The sequence below is a fragment of the Mauremys mutica genome, chromosome 1, assembly GCF_020497125.1.
Source record: "Mauremys mutica isolate MM-2020 ecotype Southern chromosome 1, ASM2049712v1, whole genome shotgun sequence".
In the NCBI taxonomy this organism is placed as follows: Eukaryota; Metazoa; Chordata; order Testudines; family Geoemydidae; genus Mauremys; species Mauremys mutica.
In genome coordinates this window covers 374603557-374623606 of record NC_059072.1, presented here as the reverse complement: position 1 = coordinate 374623606, position 20050 = coordinate 374603557, and the positions used below count along the sequence as shown (strand labels likewise).

General features: G+C 42.8%; 1 protein-coding gene across 1 annotated transcript in view; it reads left to right on the top strand.

Moving 5' to 3' along the window:
• Positions 1-20050, top strand: part of LOC123375178 (metabotropic glutamate receptor 3-like) — a 151934-nt gene that overhangs the window by 86205 nt on the left and 45679 nt on the right. Inside the window, exon 2 of the mRNA XM_045025906.1 lies at positions 4649-5252. Within this exon, the coding sequence (XP_044881841.1) occupies positions 4755-5252 (498 nt within the window). The 5' untranslated portion in view covers positions 4649-4754. The remainder of the gene's footprint in view (positions 1-4648; positions 5253-20050) is intronic.

Genomic DNA, 20050 nt, shown 5'->3' with positions numbered 1-20050 from the left:
TTGATTGGGAGCCTATATCTATTTTATCTGGTTTCTCATTTCAGTATTTGGATTGAGTCAGTTCTAACAGAGGGGCCAAGTTAATTTTCACCATGAATCTAGCTTTCTAAAAAAAGGCCTTACTGCAAGAGATGCACCAAAAATGCCCCAGAAAAACTAGAAGCTGATGAGTAATCTCGTATTGGAGACACTAGACTGGGAGTTGGGAGATCATGATTCTCTTCCTGGCTCTGACACTGACTTGCTTTGTGACCTCGGACAAATCCCTTATTTTCTCTTTGCCTATGTTTCTCCTCACTTTGTCTATTTAGATTGTAATCTCTTTGGGATAGAGACTGTTTCTAATTACATGTTTGGATAATGCCTGTCATAATGGGCCCTGACCTCACTTGGGTAGTTAAATGCTATCACAGTATAAATGTTTGACGGATAGCCATTCCCATTTGAAACGATATTCAAATGCACCATCTCAAAAAAGTGTTTTAATGTCAGCCAGCATGGATTTGGGCAGAATGATGATATCACTTCTGGAAGCATGTGGCACAATTCAGCTCAGAGTTAGTGGGTGCTATTCCAACTGCAGGGAAGGGAAAGAATATGACCCACGTTCTTTTACATGTAACACTACCAAGAGTGACTTATGTATATTGCAGAGCTAACATACCCCAAACCAAGCCAGCACATCAGAGGTGTCTGTCAATGGAGATGTGCAAGAGGAAAATTAAAATCCTATCTCATCTTTGCTAACGGCTTCAAACCAACTTTTCTTCTTCACAGCCAGCACTCTGGGCAGGACTCCCCACCTGAACATCTAGCCACCTGAATCTACATTGCTGCTTAAGGCTTGTTCTTTTACTAATCACATAGCCAAAGGGAAAACATTTGCTCCTGTGAGCATCCCCCTTTTGACAGGGAACATTTTTTGACAAGCTGCCCCTCCCCTTCCCAGACTGATATGCCTGCCGCACCTGTTCTTGAGGGCAGTGCGGTGACACAAAAAGAAGCTAAAGCCACACCGGGCTCCAGGAGCAATGAGGAGGCAGAGGTTTGGAAGCGAGGTTGGCCGGTTTGCAGGATCAGAGAAGAGCTGTGCCTGCAAAAGGAAGCCAATTTTTTTTTTTACTGAAGATTATGTTCCTGGTTAATATTGAAAAGCTAAGAGACTGAACAACTGAGAGACAGTGATCATGTTTTCCTGGGAACCAGGAATCTGCTCCTGTGTTCCTGTCCGTTTTACAAAATACTGAATTTTGCCCTGGTTATGGGCTCCGATGCAGCTTGGAGACCTGAGTGAGCCACTGGCCTGCTGAGTGGGGCTAGCTAGCCTGTGTGCATCAGGAACCTTAGTGTGTCACATGTTGTCAACCCTCTGTCTCCTCACAGACCTCCCTGGGAGCACCCCCATCCTTCTCTCAACAGAAATCCTTTGGACCAGGGCTGCTCAACATGTAGAGTGCCAGAGAAGTGAGGTGGCTTGACAGAGGAGCATGAGGAGTGGGCCTACCCCCATCTCTCTCCCTTCCACACCCACTGCCCGATGCCCATGGAAAATGCCAACCCTTGCCCCTGCCATGTTTCTCACTTGAAAAAGCTGGTAGCCAAAGAAATGAACATGAATGGCTGGAATAAAGCTGACTCACTTTGCAGGATTGCTCATTCCGGATGAAATTTAACCCAAGACAGAAGGCCTGCCCATGTCCCTGTATACACAGCATTGACGCATAGGGTCTTGTGTAGGTTGTCTATGGGATTTAGAACACAGGGTTGTCTCTAACTAGACATTTCTGAGGGGAAGTTACTTGTTCCTGACAGCCCTGGAGTGCTGTTGTGACAAACTACTTTTGATATCACCCCATAAAAACCTCAAGCAAAAGGAGAAGGCAGGTATGGGAAGGAAGGGTGGCTGGCTGCCTGGCTATGGGACTGGCAGAGAGCTCAAAAGATCTGGGTTGGAGTCTGAGCTGTCCCACAGTAATCTTGGATGAGTCATTCATTATTATTGGTATATTGCACTGGGCTCTGTACAAACACAGGACACAAGATAGTCCCCACCCCAAAGAACTTGAAAGTGAAGTATAAGACAAGAGACAACAAATGGATACAAACAGATGCAGGAGTACAAGAAAAAAAATTCACCTGCATGATAAGCAGTAGTCTCAGCAGCCTAGCTCAGCTCTCATTTAGTTACCTAAATAAATAGCTAGATTTTCAGAAGTGTTCAGTTTTTGGGTATGGAGCTCTTTTGAAAACTTGCCCATAAGTGTTACTGTGGGAGCTGCAGAGTGCAGAGTTCTTTTGAAAATCTGTTTTTTATGTAGGTGCAAAAATGGGAGCTAAGCGCTTTTCAAATCTAGCCCCCAGCAGGGGTCGTGAGCCATTGAAAACCTCTGTGCCTCAATTTCCCCACCTATAGAATGGGGATAACAATCTTCATGGACCTGTTGTGGAGATAAATACATTAAATGTTTGTTGAGGCCTTAGGATACCAGGATGATATAGGCCATACAAACGCACAGAATAGATAATACTTAGGAAATCTCAAAGCACATTATAGTCCAGAGGACAGTTTACTACCATGAACTATGGAAGCAGATCTGATTGAATGATAAGATGCCAATAATTTATCGGACAATTTTGTCCAATAAATTATTTGCAAACAAATATTTTTCATTATCTGAAGCACTCTGAAAATGGTTGAATAATATCTGGCAAATAATTTGTTTGACTGAATTTGATGTTGAATTATTTGTGAATATATTTATTTTGTTATTCCTACCAGCTTTCCCCAGAGTGGATGTTAACCTGAGAGGTTCTGTTCCTGCATTGGTTAAAAAACCATATGGCTGATTGCCTATGGTGAAGGGTGAAACTGTTTGTTTGCAGCTGACATATCGCTTATCTGAGAATGGAGAACTCTGCTGAAATGGGCTGTGGTTCAGGCTATATACACATCAATATGGCTATAAAGAAGTATGTTTAACTGTGTAGCTGGCTTGCTACCGACTTATGATATAAAGATGCTCGAGTAAATATAAATAAAATTCTGTCCTTTGCCAGAATCTGATAGAGCAATATAGAAACTCCCCCAGGATAAACAGCTGCATCGGAATAAGAGTGTTCATCCATCTTTCAGTGTTAAATTTTAATTGTCTCTTCTTTAAATTTCTTAGCACTCTGTTTTAAATAATGCTAAGTGTTTCTAAATTATACATAGCCCTGCAAGCCTAATCATAATAAATTTTGCTTTAAGGAAAAGGTAAGTACAGTAATGAAATATTAAAGTGCTCTACTTAAATATTACCATAGTTGATTTTTTAAGGACTTGGAGTTCAAGGTGGCCACATTAATTCATGCTGTAAAGAGACACTATCAAGGAGTTTACAGGCAAATACATATAGTCATGAGACTGTTGTAGCATAACATGGTCAGATCTAAAGGTTTGATCCTGCTCCCCTTGCAATCAATAGCAAAATATCCATTGACTTCAATGGGAGCAGAATCAGCCCAAATATATACATGCTTGGATGTCTGTTTTCCCCTGACCCATGCACTGAACTATGATTAACATTAAAGTGAGTAAGTTTAGCCCTAGGCATTTTTCTGCCTCGGGCAAACTTCAATATGCGTATCCTTTCTGTTCTAGCTCATCTTCTTTGCTTTTACCTTTTCCTTGAGTTATTTGCTGGCAAGGTTTTTAACTTTAAAGACAAATGATCAAGTGTTTAAGGCACTAGACCATGATTCGCAAGATCTGGTTCAGTTTCCAGCTCCGCCACAGACTCACTGCATGTCCTTGGGCAAGTTATTTAATCTCCCTGAGCCTCCGTTCCCCCCGCCCATCTTTAAAATTGGGTTGATAATATTTCCTTTCTCTCAACCTTTGTTTATCTTGCCCAGCCCAGGAAGGGGATCCAGAGCTTCCCTCCCACAATGTCTCCCTCCCTCAAGCCAGGCAGAAGGTGGTAGGGGTGTACCTCCCCTATCCCATGGAGGCTGGGGCAGCTGGAGTTCAGCCTGGCACTTAGGAAGAGAAGGTCCTGTGCTGAGCAGAGCAACAACTAATTACCCAGCACCTGCAGGCCCAGGTGGTAGCAATGGGAGGGGCAAGTGGGATCCAGTGGGTGGAGATAGCTTTAACTAGGAAGGGAAGATAAAACCTAGGGGAGGTTGACAAGTGCAGTGATACACAGAGGGAGCTGCAGCCTAGATGGAGGGTGGAAGGAAACATGAGGGCACTACGACTCTCAGAGTAGGGGAGACAGCAGAAGAGCATTTAGACATGAGCGTGAGAGAGAGCTAGATATGGGGGGAATCTGCTGTATTTATTCTTCATCTCCTGTCCTAACTTGTTGCTTAACAGCACTCAGCAACATTACACATTTGGCTCGTTTCACCCCAGAGTTGGTTGTGTTTCTGTGGAACTTTGTGCGTAGTTGCTGTGTAAAATTTGTTCAGCTTGTGAAGCAATTATGGACCCTTTGGGATGAAAGGCACAATGCGCATGTAAGCCGATCTTATTTCTCATCGCCAGAGCTTTCTATTTTCCCAACCCATGTCCTTTTCACACCGCTCTGAATGTTTTATTGATGAAAAGAACATAATAACTGATGTCTCCTTTTGCCTTTTCTAATTCCTTTTGTCTATTTAGGGGCTTGATGGAAAGTCTTGGTGGCTTGTTCTTCCCTTGCTTGTGGGACAGCACTTCACATTTGGCAATGGGTCAAGAGGACTAAGGGGCATGTCTACTTCTGCCCATGCTTCTTAAAGCTGCCAAAACAGGACCAATGAAGATGTTCACCAGGCTGCAGGTGCTTGCCCTTGCTTTGCTCTCCAAAGGAGTTTTCCTTTCCCTAAGTGACCATAACTTTTTAAGAAAGGAAATTAAGATCGAAGGAGACTTAGTCTTAGGTGGTTTATTCCCAATTAATGAAAAAGGCACCGGGACGGAAGAATGTGGGAGAATCAATGAAGACCGAGGCATCCAGCGCTTGGAGGCTATGTTGTTTGCCATTGATGAAATCAACAGAGACAATTACTTGCTCCCAGGAATTAAGCTTGGAGTTCATATTTTGGACACATGTTCAAGGGATACATACGCTTTAGAACAGTCTCTGGAGTTTGTCAGGGCATCTTTGACGAAAGTGGACGAAGCGGAGTATATGTGCCCCGATGGATCTTACGCCATTCAAGAAAACATTCCATTACTCATTGCAGGTGTCATAGGTGGTTCTTATAGCAGTGTCTCCATACAGGTAAGACATTTCAAAACTTACACCCTCCAGAGAGAACTATTCATCTTGAGCTTCCCTGAAAGAAAAACCTACTAAATATGGTACAGATCATGGGTCACATTTGTTCCTAGAACCAATGAATTTACACCAAGGATGAATCTAAACCAAAGTGGTTTTTTTAAAAATCTGCTATAGCTTAAATATGGGTAGGCTGGGCATTTCCTTTAGCGATGGTAGAACCTGTGGGGATTTGTGATTTTGAAAAAATTAGATAATATATTGTAAGCTTTGACTTTACCGGAACTTTTTTGAATATCATGATTTTTTTTAAATTTCAATTCATACTACCACTTAAGCCAACAGAAGTTTTTCCACTGTCTTCAATGCTCATTGGATGAGATCTTATATCTAGAAGCCACAATTTTAATGAGTTCTAAATTTTCTGTCCCTTCCTTATTTATGTGTGTTGTTCATGACAAGAATGTGTTCAAATCTCTGTTGTGTATGAATGGAGAAGGTGTCTGAAGAGGTGCCTATAAAGCTAAGCTATGAGAAGTCTGAGTACAGCTGATTAGGTTTTAGCTGAATTAGAGAAGAAACCCTGACCTTTTGTTTTGTACATCAGGTGAATGCAAAGAACAAATCTTTTCTTCCATTTTTTTACAGAGATTCTGCCTGTTCCTCTACCTATCTAGCATGTCTACAGCACCTTTGCCATAGGATAAGGGTGCTGAGACTTCCAAGCATCTTCTAAAATGTTCATCTCTTGCCTTGGAATGCAATACCCATCACTATAAAAATCCTCTTGCATCTTTGGCGGAGGCTGATCTATTTTCAGTTCTTTTCTGCTGAACCAAAATATACCCTCCTTATTCACAAATGAGCACTGTCTTACTCCTCGAACAGTCCCAGCTAAACAGATGGGACAACTTGCCAGTAAGGTGCTGCACACTGTATTATATCAGTATCAAACAGGACAAAATCCTGCCTCGTGCTACTAGCAGAGAAAGAAGTCATAGGGAGCTTCATCTGTCCCTTGCAGAAACAGACAGGATTTCAGCTAGTGCTAACTTCAACTAGCACTAAACTAAGGGACTGACTGTCACCCTAGACAGCACACCAAGGCTCCACTGGCTTGAGAGGACAGCCAGGTCCCTATGTTAACATCATAGAGTTTAGAATAGCCACTAAGTGAGAATACAGCCTCCTCTTTATGGCGCAGACTGTGGCCTGTTTGGCATGCACATGCAGGGGAGTTAGGGGGTGAAGAGCAGCCTCTGGCAAGCTGCTACCCTCTCCCACATAAAGTGTGGGTTGAGCTTTGACTCTGCCCCACAATGTACCAGACAGCCATGCCAGGGGATGTATTCTGTGCCACATAAAGGGTTGGTGCGGGGCATGTTCCTCCCCACCAGAGCAAGGGAGAAATCAGGAAGCAGATTGTGACCCCTGAGTCCTGAATCGCACTGTTGGTGGCTCTGCCCAATACACAGGCCTCCACAGTTTAGCCCTAAAGGAACAGTAAACACATCCTTATGTGCATCTCCTGCCAGCATTCCTGAGTCATCTCCTGCTGTGTGCTATCTGGAATGCTCTAGGACCTACTGCTCTGCAAGCATCATTCCACCTCTTTGCCCCCAGCCTCTGGCACCTGCAAGGGCAGGATTAGGTCCGATGCCTTCTGAGGCACCTGGGAAAGAGTGTGCATCGCAATGATTATGCTAACAGCTGTGTCAGCCTCCCTTAGCTTTGGTTGTGGATGATGAAACAGCAGTAAGCTTACTAATAATTGATACTCTATCACTTCCATTCACCCAGAAGCACCTCTAGATTCCTGGGACGCTCCCATTGACATCAGTAGGAATGGACAAGCCAAGAGTTCAAGGAGTTTGAGTGCAGACGTCAAGAATTTCAAACATAGTGGCCTAAAGTTAAATACCTGAATCCATATTTAGACATCTCGCTAAGGAGGCCTGACCTTTAGAGGTGCCACTCCCATTGGCTTCTGTGGGAGTTGTGGGCACTCGGTGTCTTTGAAAATCAGGCCATGTTAATGACCGGATGGGCCTGCATGTCAGAGGAACTGAGAATGCAAAGGTCCCATGACTCCAGTTAGAAACGGAGGCATTCAGACTTCAAAAATCAGGCCCACCACGTTTCTAAATATGGATTTAAGTGTCTGACTTTAAGCACCCACGTTTGACCTCAAAGAATTAAACAGCTACAGATCCACCCCACAGTTTCTCTAGAAAAGCCACAACAGATTCTGTGCAGAGCCCTTTCAGACAGGAAAACATTTCTGTATTTTGTGTCTTGTGAATTTGCTGTTGTATTTCTGAACCTCCCCTCCTCCCCACTAGAATTCTGTCTGGACAGCTGTCTGCCCAATCACTTCCCTGTGCTCCCACTGTCAAATTTCTGCTTCTTTCATTATCCTTCCACTCAGGAAAGAGAATTCTTTGGTAAGTCAGCAATAAGCATATGTCCCCCAGAGCCAGTGTACACAACAGGCACTTTTTGCAGAGAGCAGAAACTACAAGAGAATGTGAAATGCTTAATTTCTTGGTCAGCCTTAATTATCATTAATGAAAAATGGGATAATTAGTCTTCAGATGCTGTGTATAAATTAGCAATGAGCCCAATCCACACACAGCCTGATCCTGGAAAGACCCTTACCCAGGAGGTTAATATTTCATTACTCATGTGAGCAATCCCATTGCAGTCTATGGAACTACTTGCATAAGTAAAGACTATTTGCATGATTTAAGGTTTGGGATCGGACCCAGAGTTTCATTCAGATTTGGAGATGGATTCTCCAAAGTTCAGGGATGTTCACATCAGGGCTTGGTTGGTTTCTAGCTCTAGTTTAAATGAGACAGACATCCTGGTTTCAGCTAATCTACAGCAGGATTTTTGGACAGACTTTTAATGTAGTGATCATTGAAGAGTCTATGTTAAGTTCCGTTTTAAGTGAGAGGGGGGAAAAGGGAGCCCATTCTCCATATGTGGGCACTTTAATACCATGTCCAAATGCCACGTTTAGACACTCAGGTCAGCACTTACAGGAATTTACACGTGTAAGTGGTGATTCATGTGTCCAGATACTGTATGTCCAGATTCACATCCACTTTTGAAAACTGGACCGACCTGGTGTCTTTAATGTAGGAATGAGCTCCATTCACCCTACCACCAAGGTTTCTTTCTTAGGAGTATAAAGACATCAATTTAAGTGAACTATATGCTGTGCATTTCCACATCAGACTGCAGGTAGTTCCACAATGATATAGAGCTTGATACTGCCAGAAAATGCCTCCACTCTGCAGAGCCATAACATTTCCTGGGATACAACCATGAAAGTTATTTCTGAATTAAGCTCTTCCTTAGTGGCAGAACAATGTCAGAGCAGCCTCTCTATGCTGCCTTCACCTCAGGGCGCAGAACTTTTTGCTAGGCCTAGTACAACTGCGACATTTAGCAACCAGGCTTTGGGAATAGGGTCTTCCCTTACTGACTAAATGACTGTTATAATTCTGGGAGGGAAATTCAGAGAGAGACTGTGGTGATAAGGCAGTGTTCTCTCCTTGACTGACAGATCTCTTCAACCATGCAGGTCTGCCAGCAAAAGTGGGAAAAGGGGATGTATGGCCTGAAAACTTATCCCCTTCACAAACAAAAAAATCTTAAGCCATCCAATCTGAGACCATAAAGAATATGCGACCTGTGTAACCAATCAAAACAGCATGAATTACAGATTTTCAATACTTACAAAGAAGGATCAGTGACAAAAAAAATTGCTTCTTCTATTTTCCCTTCACTAGGAAGCTCGATTGGTTCCTCTGAGGTCTGAACCCAGAAACCAGAGCTTTCATCACCTCCTGGCTGGGTCACTAGCTCATTTTAAAGGTGGCGGTATCGCAGAGACTGCAGCTCAATCAAATCAGTATCTTAGATGTCTGTATACTAATGCGAGAAGTATGGGGAATAAGCAGGAAGAACTCAAAATGCCAGTAAATAAACATAACCATAACATAGTTGGCATCACGGAGACTTGGTGGGATAATACACATGACTGGAATATTGGTATATCTTGCTCAGGAAGGACACGCAGGGAAAAAAGGGAGGAGGTGTTGCCTTATATATTAAAAATGTACACACTTGGACTGAGGTTGAGATAGAAATATGAGACAGACTTGTTGAAATTCTCTGGATAAGGATAAAAGGAGTAAAAACCAAGGGTGAAGTCATGGTAAGGGTCTATTACAGACCACCAAACCAGGAAGAAGAGGTGGATGAGGCTTTTTTTAAACAACTAACAAAATCATCCAAAGCGCAGGACTTGGTAGTGATCATGGACTTCAACTACCCAGACATCTGTTGGGAAAATAACACAGGAGGGCACAGATTATCCAACAAGTTCTTGGAATGTATTAGAGACAATTTTTTTATATCAGAACGTGGAGAAAGCTACTAAGGGGGGAGGCTGTTCTAGATTTGATTTTGACAAATAGGGAGGAACTGGTTGAGAATTTGAAAGTGGAAGGCAACTTGGGTGAAAGTGATCATGAAATGGTAGAGTTCATGATTCTAAGAAATGATAGGAGGGAGAGCAGCACAATAAAGACAATGGATTTCAAGAAGGCAATCTTCAGCAAACTCAGGGAGTTGGTAGGCAAAATCCCATGGAAAGCAAGTCTAAGGGGAAAAACAATTGAAAACAGTTGGCAGTTTTTCAAAGAGACATTATTAAGGGCACAAGAGCAAACTATCCCACTGCATAGGAAGGATAGGAAGTCTGGCAAGAGACCACCCTGGCTTAGCCAGGAGATCTTCAATTATCTAAAACTCAAAAAAGAGTCCTACAAAAAGTGGAAACTTGGTCAAATTACAAAGGATGATTATAAGCAAATGACACAAGTATGTAGGGATAAAATTAGAAAAGCCAAGGGCACAAAATGAGATCAAACTGGCTAGGGACATAAAAGAAAACTAGAAAACATTCTACAAATACATGAGAAGCAAGAGAAGACTAAGGACAGAATAGGCCCGTTACTCAATGAGGGGGGAAAGACAGTAACAGAAACTGTGGAAATGGCAGAGGTGCTTAATGACTTCTTTGTTTCAATTTTCACCAAGAAGGTTGGTGGCAATTGGACGTCTAACATAGTGAATGGCAGTGAAAATGTGGTAGGATCAGAATCTAAAATAGAGAAAGAACAAGTCAAAGATTACTTAGACAAGTTAGATGTCTTCAAATCACCGGGGCCTGATGAAATGCATCCTAGAATACTCAAGGAGCTGACTGAGGAGATATCTGAGCCATTAGCAATTATTTTTGAAAAGACAGGAGACATTCCAGAAGACTGGAAAAGGGCAAATACAGTGCCCATCTATAAAAAGGGAAATAAGGACAACCTGGGGAATTAAAGACAAGCTTAACTTCTGTTCCCGGAAAGATAATGGAGCAAATAATTAAACAATCAATTTGCAAACACCTAGCAGATAATAGGGTGATAAATAACAGTCAGCATGGAGTTGTCAAGAACAAATCATGTCAAATTAACCTGATAGCTTTCACTGACAAGGTAACAAGCCTTGTAGATGGGAGAAAGCAGTAGATGTGGTATATCTTGACTTTAGTAAGGCTTTTGATTCTATCTCGCATGAATGTCTCATAAACAAACTAGGAAAATACAACCTAGATGGAGCTACTATAAGATGGGTGCATAACTGGCTGGAAAATCATTCCCAGAGAGTAGTTATCAGTGATTCACAGTCATGCTGGAAGGGCATAACGAGTGGGGTCCTGCAGGGATCAGTTTGGGGTCCAGTTCTTTTCAAGGCATTACAAGTGCTTTGGAGGATAGGATTAAAATTCAAAATGATCTGGACAAACTGGAGAAATGGTCTGAAGTAAATAGAATGAAATTCGATAAGGACAAATGCAAAAGTAGGAAGGAACAATCAGTTGCACACATACAAAATGGGAAATGACTGCCTAGGAAGGAGTACGGCAGAAAGGGATCTGGGAGTCATAGTGGATCACAAGCTAAATGTGAGTCAACAGTGTAACACTGTTGCAAAAAAAGCAAACATCATTCTGGGATGTATTAGCAGGAGTGTTGTAACCAAGACACGAGAAGTAATTCTTCCACTCTACTCCACACTGATTAAGCCTCAACTGGGGTATAGTGTCCAGTTCTGGGTGCCATATTTCAGGAAAGATATGAACAAATTGGAGAAAGTCCAGAGAAGAGCAACAAAAATGATTAAAGGTTTAGAAAACATGACTTCTGAGGGAAGATTGAAAAAATTGGGTTTGTTTAGTCTGGAAAAGAGAAGACTGAGAGGGGACATGATAACAGTTTTCAAGTACATAAAACGTCATTACAAGAAGGAGGGGAAAAAGTTGTTCTTAAACTCTGAGGACAGGACAAGAAGCAATGGGCTTAAATTGCAGCGGGGTGGTTTAGGTTGGATATTAGTTAAAACTTCTGAGTGGTTAAGCACTGGAATAAATTGCCTAGGGATGTTGTAGAATCTTCATCATTGGGGATTTTTAAATAAATAAAGAATTGGAGATATATCCATCTCCTAGAACTGGAAGGGACCTTGAAAGGTTATCAAGTGCAGCCCCCTGCCTTTACTAGCAGGACTAAGTACTGATTTTTGCTTTAGACCCTTAAGTGGTCCCCTCAAGGATTGAACTCACAACCCTGGGTTTAGCAGGCCAATGCTCAAACCACTGAGCTATCCCTCCCCCCAAGAGCAAGTTGGACAAACACCTGTTGGGGTGGTCTAGCTAATACTTGGTCCTGCCTTGAGTGCAGGGGACTGGACTAGATGACCTCTCGAGGTCCCTTCCAGTTCTATGATTCTATGATTCACGCAGACTGTGGCAGCCCACATCAGCAATGGGTATGGCTGCTGTGAGCAGTTGGGGCTGGCAGGAAATAAAGATTATTGTTATCCACTGGAAAATAGGCAGGATGTAATTAGAATAGATGATAAGTATTACAAAACTGTAATTTAGCCGTGAAAATGAAATTAACAACATAGAAAAAAGCACCGGGAAGCTTTAATGACCACATATGATCTCAGTTCTGTGGATCATCCAACAATCAGTACCTTCAACAGTGTGATACTGGGGACTGTAGCTTTAAGGGCTGAGCTTCCCAGACAGAGAGTTTAGGCAGGACGCTAAGAAGCTATTGTTATTATGCTCAGCCAGTTGAAACCAGACACAGAAAAAAGCAGTGAGGAATCCCTGAATACCACAAACAGCACAGTACCCATAACACCAAGCTACTGCTTTGGTACATAGCTATCATGATTATGGGAGCATTAAATATGCATAGATCAGTTTCCCAAACTGTGGCCTACAGACAGCTGACTAGACACACGGTGCTGGCTCCTCTTCCTTGTTTCTAAATTATATTTTTTAAAAGCTAAAAAGGATCGGATTTCAAAGGTGCCTAAGGGAGTTGGACACCCAGCTCCCAGTGGATTTGCCTAACTCCCTTTGGCTCCTTTGCAAATCACAGCCTAAATTATTTCCTAGCAGTGCTTTTCCATATAAGCATTTGCTGCAGTTGTCACAGGGGAATTATATGATTGTGAATGGGAATGGAGATGGTGCATGCAGTCATGAATGGGAGGCAAGGTGATCTGCAGTGCCATGAATGAGGAGACGTAGCCAAGAGACAGTCTGTTAAGATTTGACCCGCGCTTTGAATGGGCTTGGAAGGATTCGATTTTTATTGGTAAATGTCAATCAAGGTCAATTTCACCATACAAACACAAACTGAAGGAAAAAATATGTCCATCAATAGTAATCGAAATGTACAGATACACACAGTAAGAAAAATACTGCATGAGAAATTATTAGAGTTTGATTTAAGGCTATTTACTTTGCAGATTGCGACAGATGATGTTGACAGTTTGTGTGTTCATGGTGATCAACCCGTAACTTTCTGAATCTCAGTGTGTAATGTCATGGAATAACTAGTGGATGGTCTGCCCCAGTTTCTGACCCTCCTCCATAATTTCCCACAACAGGGAAAATTTAAATCAATTAAAAAAAATTTAAATGCTTAAAATAAGCATTGATATTATCTGTTGAAATGATAAAAGAATATATATATTAAATTCTGTCAAACCTGATCTGAACAAGGTAGGGCTACCCTGGCACAACTCACACATACTCCGTGTGGCCCACCGGCCCCCTGCAATGGTGCCTGAGCCACACCCAGAATTTGATGAGCCTGATACACCCCTGACTAACAGAAGCAATTCTTTTAGCTCATGCAGGAGAGCCTCATGCTTTAAGAACCAGAAGTCCCAGAATCAGTCCCTGCTGCTGACAACTAGAGGAGCATCATGTTCCAGACATGGTGCACATTAGGCATAGGCAGACTGCTGACTCCCCTACTAAATTGCTCACACAAACATCTTCCTTGAAGGGTCTCTTATTGATGTGCTGACAGCTTACAAGAGCTGACACCATCACTGACTGAGGTTAAATGGCTGCAGGCTGCATATGCAAAGACTCACTCTGTTATCACAGGGACAAAAAAATTCTGGTTAGAGACAGTTCTGCTCCTCCATTAAATATTTTCTCTCCCTGCATCCTCCTTTTTATTTCATTGTATTAATTACTGGGGATATTTGTATACAAATACGTTAACTGGGCCTGATTCATCTCCCAGGTACACCTCTATCTCCATTGAAGACAATTGTGTAAACAAGGGACAAATGAGATCAAAATCAGGCTGTTTTTTTCTGAAGGGACCCTTGATTCCTGGTGTACATTTCCTAGGTGATGTCATGATGCAGTTTAAGACATTGCCTATCTAGAGGACTATAATGGTATGAGAGGGCTTATTCCTTCATCCGCTTACTTCCCTGGTCCTTCTCGCATGAACAGAGAGCCACCATACCGAAGTCCAAAGGTGCAAACAATTTGATGTTTACTGGGGTGAACTTCCAGCCAGCATGATTCCAGTTTCCTTCCTCCGTGTCCCCCTTCCCAGCTCTGACGCCACAGAGCCTTGCCTGTGCCCCGTTCCCATTCCCCACCGCCACCCCTTAGCAAAACATGATTCCAATTCCCCCACCCCCATTCCCTGTTCCCATTCTCCCCCTTACTTCCTGATTGACTGCAGACTATATAGTAAAACTTCAGTTCTGCTTAGCTATACCTTAACCAATCGTTTTACCTAAATTTAATTAACCAATCCTGACACATTGTAACCAGGGGAGGCTCCAGGCCCCAGCACGCCAAGCGCATGCTTGGGGCGGCATGCCGCGGGGGGCGTTCTGCCGGTCGCTGGGAGGGCAGCAGGCAGGGACGCTTCAGCGGCATGCCTGCGGAGGGTCCACTGGTCCCGCGGCGGGACCGGAGACTGGCAGAGCGCCCCCCGTGGCATGCCGCCGTGCTTGGGGCGGTGAAATGTCTAGAGCCGCCCCTGATTGTAACATAATTATTTAACCAATTATATCCCACCACCTTAACTGATTTACACCCAGCAAAATTAATTATTATATAGCAGACAGAAACAATCACAGAACCAGACAGAGATTATACAGACAAACAATAGGGAAGTGTCAGCGGGGTAGCCATGTTAGTCTGGATCTGTGAAAAGCAATAGAGTCCTGTGGCATCTTATAGATTAACAGATATATTCAAGCATAAGCTTTCGTGGATAAATAGGGAAGTGGAGACTACAGTGATAGAACAATACAGAAATGAGGATTTTACATCCCAGCTATTGATAAGTGAGTTCTTGCCAGACAGGATGCTATCAAACTGAGTTTTCTTTTACATTTTTTAGGCTCTTCCCTTTTCTGGAGGTGATAGATTGGATCACCTTTCTAACAGGCCCAGATTGCCTTATTTCAATGTGACTAGTTTGGAATGTGAGGATGTGACCCTACGCTTCCCAGCTTATGGCTGCCTCTGCCGCTTAGCCAAAGGCTTAGCCTAAGAACAGGGCCTCAGACTGTCACAGTAAGAAAAGGCCCTTACGCTTTATATCCTAACAAATGGCCACAAGTGAATATGTAGCTAGATGTTTACAGCTTAATTTCTAAGACTTCTGGCAGAAGAAAACGCTAAATAAAGGCATTTTTCTTTGTTTGTGGGGTTGCTTTTTCTTAATTTTTCCCTTTTGGCAGGAATGTTGTTAGATGGCATACATTAATGCAAAACAATAAGCAACTTAAAGAACGTTATGGAGATTTAGTTACAGCTGATTGCTCCTTCATTCCTCTGAGTGGTTCATACGCTGTACATGAGGATGGGTGGGCTGGGACTCCTAAGTAACTTAGCTTCTGTCTCTGTGTTTGATACTGAAGTTATAGCTCAATGGTTAAATTGGAACAGCAACACTCGTGCATTGTAGTTATCCTCTCAGGACGAGATCCTCTAGTCCAGGTGAGCTGTGCGCAGTGCAGGACCCAAACGTATGAGAGAAGATAACCCTAAGCCACCTTTCTATCTTAGTATCAGAGGGGTAGCCATGTTAGTCTGAATCTGTTAAAGCAGCAAAGAGTCCTGTGGCACCTTATAGACTAACAGACGTATTGGAGCATGAGCTTTCATGGGTGAATACCCACTTCATTGGATCCGACGAAGTGGGTATTCACCGATGAAAGCTCATGCTCCAAAACATCTGTTAGTCTATAAGGTGCCACAGGACTTTTTGCTGCTTTCTATCTTAGGTACTTACAGAGCCCCCATTGCTGTGGATCTGAGTGTCTCACAGTCTTTAGTGTACACACCTGTGAAGTACTATTTTCCCTATGTTACTGATGGGGAACTGAGGCACAGCCTCAGACTGCACTGCAGATATGCCTGCATGTGTTTTCCAGCCTGAGCAGACATTCCCACACTAATGCTGATCGACCTTGAACTGTAGCTACAGCATCCTTGAATAAGATCCCATCGGAAACGCTGGGTCCATACTCAGGTGGCTAGCTTCTCTCACTACTTGTGCCACAGTGGCTACACTTCTACCTTTAGCGCACTGGTTTGATCAGACCTGGCATGGGTATGTCTACACACATGGAAATTAAATTACCCCTTCCAGTGGTAGCCTAGTGTCCATGCTGCCTGGTATGTGACATAGCGAAGAGCGCCAGTCTCAGGCCAGACTGCCAAAATATAGGGCACGTACCCTAAACGGGTGGTACATTCTCTCCTAAGATTTCACCAAGCCAGTAACAAAAGTGAGCTCTTGTATCACTGCACTATTTCACAGAGAGCTCACAACAGACCCCGAGGCACTCCAGCCACTGGTTACCACCAGACAGCTGGACTTAGTGATGAAAGGTTATTAAAAATCAAAATTCACCGCACGTTAGGTTCTTCCAATCCCAAAGTCAACACATACTTTCAGAATCTCACCAAATACCACAATGCAGCCTATCTTAAGTAAACCAACTAAACATTTATTTTAAAAAAAAAGAAAAGGAGAGACTTATTAAATGATTAAAGGAATCATATACATTACAATTGATTTCGGAGTCTCTAGGTCAGGATAACTGCAGTCATGGTTATTCTGCTTGCTTGCAATAAGTCTCTCTGGGTCACCCAAAAAGATTGAGGGTCATCAGTCCTTTGTTGAAAGCTTCCTTCTTGTTGGAAAATCATAGTCCAGAGAAATGGAGCAGGATTGAAGGCAAAGAATGATGTCACAGTCTGCAATTTATACCCTTTAGTCCAGGTGCATGGAAAGTTACTGGCACAAACATGGAGTCCTGGGTCACATGTACCTTGCTGAGTCATGAGGCATTCATTGCCTACCTGCTGCCAGAAGCAACCACGGGGGGTGTAGGGAAGTGAACCCAAGTCTCCTAAATCAGGGCCCTAACTTCTGAACCTCCTTCTTTTTTTCCCTTTACTACTCCCCTATTTGTAGATCTGGTCTGGCCCGTGGTGACCCTAGAACAGCTTGATGGCCTGTGTGACAGGAGTTGGTGTTCTCAGGACAGATCACAAGTAGTGCACAAGAAAGAAATTCAGAACTACGATATATGAACAGAGCCTACTCCAGTTTTTTACTCATGATGAGACTTGACACAAACCCAGGTCACTGAGTCCCTCACTCTCACGAGCACTACATTTACTCACACATGTTTTGAAGGAAAAGCAGCCTTGTTGTAGGGAACATCTGCTTCAACTCTCTCATGCATATCACTCCTTTGCAAATCAATTTTCCCTATTATCTACCTACCTAAAATGACCCCCTATGCACTTTTAAATATATATATATATATATATATATATATATATATATATATATATATATATATATATATATATATATATATTTGGATTAAGAAAAATAGCATAAAAAGACCAAACATGAAAATTGAAGGCATTATCATTGCATACAGAGATAAATGTGTTGCTGGCCACACTCTGACCTACATTTGCCCCTGCAAACACTGCAAACAAAACAGCTTACAAGCTACTTGGAAGGTATGTGGCAGCTGTGCCTCTTTCTTAGAAAACCTGGGTCCTTGGCTCTGCCAGTGGCTCACTGTGAGATCATGGACGAGTTACTTACCCTGCCTGTGTAAAATGTAATTTCTAGTACCTACCTTTTGTTCCAGGAGTGTTGTGAGGCTAAATTCATTAAGGTTTATAAAGCGCTATGAGATTCTCAGTGGAAGGAGAACAAAATATTGTTATCTAACAAGATGTCTCATATGTTAATTGAATGTGACCTGACACATGGTAAAGCAGTTATATATAATAACACTATTGACCGAAGACATTAGAGCAAACCCCATCTCTAACCAAAAGTGCCATGGTATATTCAATGCCCGCACAGGGCAGATGTAACCCACACATCTCCTGGATGTGGTGCTCTGTCCTATCTAGTGGCACCGAGACCACTTAAAGAGAGAGAGAAAATGAGTCTGTGATACAGCCTTAGCAAACAGCCGGTTGGCTTTTAGCTCATGCGATAGAGGCTCATGCACTAAGCTCCAGAGGTTCCTGGTTCGATTCTGTCCGCTGATAACCGGGGTGTGTCAGCGTTACAAGTGGGGGCTTGTCTGGGATTTCAGCTGGGAAGTCTCTGAAGCTCGGGATGCGCTGCCTCAGCTAGGGGAAGTATGTAACCCACACACCTCCTGGGTGTGGTGTTCTGTCCCATCTAGTGGCACCAAGACCACTTAAAGAGAGAGAGAAAATGAGTCCACTCTACAGCCTTAGTTAACAGCCAGTTGGCTTTTGGCTCATGCACTAAGCTCCAGAGGTCCCCGGTCTGTCAGCGTTACACAGACAAAATATTATATGTTCAGATTTCATTGGTGCTCAGGAAATCTAGCTCAAAGTGTAAAAGGAAGACTTGAATCTGTGGTTTCTGAAAAGCGTAGGTGTTGCAAACCTGAAACCTAGACCTTCCAGCATTTAGACTAATGAATGACAAGAAAATTGGGTGGGAAAACAAAATTATATGTTGAATAGCAGTGCCTATTCCTGGCAGTACCATTTTTTTAAATGATTATTTTTTCTTGTTTTTCACTTGCTTGAGAATTACAGACAAGGAGCCCTTACCAGCACCTTCACTGCACTGTGGTGTGTAACACACACTGTTTCAAAGTGAAAGAATAGGAACGACGACTTTAAAACAGGCAATTTTTGCCAAGCAAGTGCAGTTCAATGCAAGGCACTTATGGAAATGGCTCAAAGACTCTGAAAGGAACTGGGGTCTCAGTTGTCATTAGACTGACGAATGACAGACTTCCATTTGCACATAACAAGCAGTCTAGACTCCTTCCTAGTCTGGGCCCAATCCTTTCCCCTGGTACAGTCCTTGTTAGTTCCAGCAGTCATCTTAGGTGGAAACTAAGGTTTTTCTCATGACTGGAAGCCTCCTTTGTTCTGTTCCACCCCCTTTTATAGCTTTGGCACAAGGCCGGAATCTTTTGTCTCTCTGGGTCCCTACCCCTCCTTCTAAATGGAAAAGTACCATATTTAAGATGGATTTCAGTATCATGTGACATAGTCACATGTCCTGTGAGACACCAGCCTCCATTCTTCCTGGGCTGCCCTATATGTACACAGGAAGGCTTGCAGGTAAATAAACCATTACAACCATTGTCCTAGTCAATGGGACCCATCAAGATTCTAAGCCACCATTAATGGCCCACACTTTGCATAATTACAATGCGACCTCAGAGTTACACTTCATATTTCTAGCTTCAGATACAAGAATGATACATGCATACAAATAAGATGAACACACTCTGTAGATTATAAGCGTTGTAATGATACTTTATAAGAGACCTTTTGCATAAAGCAGATTCCAGTTACATTATATTCACGTTCAAAGCATATTTTCATAACACATATGGAGTGTACCATCACAATGGCAACAAGGAAGAACATATCTTTCCTCGTCTCCTTCCAGATACAGCCCAAGAGCAACACTGTCTCATAGCTACCCGTATGATCTGGATAGATTGATAGAAACACATTACGTGTCATAACTGCCCAGTAGCAAGGGAAATGGCAGTGTGTAAAAAAGCGGTACACTGCACAACATACATCTCCTAGCAAGTGCAATTAGGGATTATTATAATTATTTAATATTTATATAGCACTGTAGGAGAACATGACACTGTATAGTCGGAGAGCCATGCCGAACAAATAACAGGTCACCACCCTGGGGGGAGCACTGTCCAGAACAGTACAGAACAAAGAGCACAGCTGGAGCGTGTCACCAAACAGGAGGGGCTTGAGGAGTTTCTTTGGAGGAGGAGGCTTTGTATAAATTCATTTGGAGGCCACTCCGAGCATACTGGAA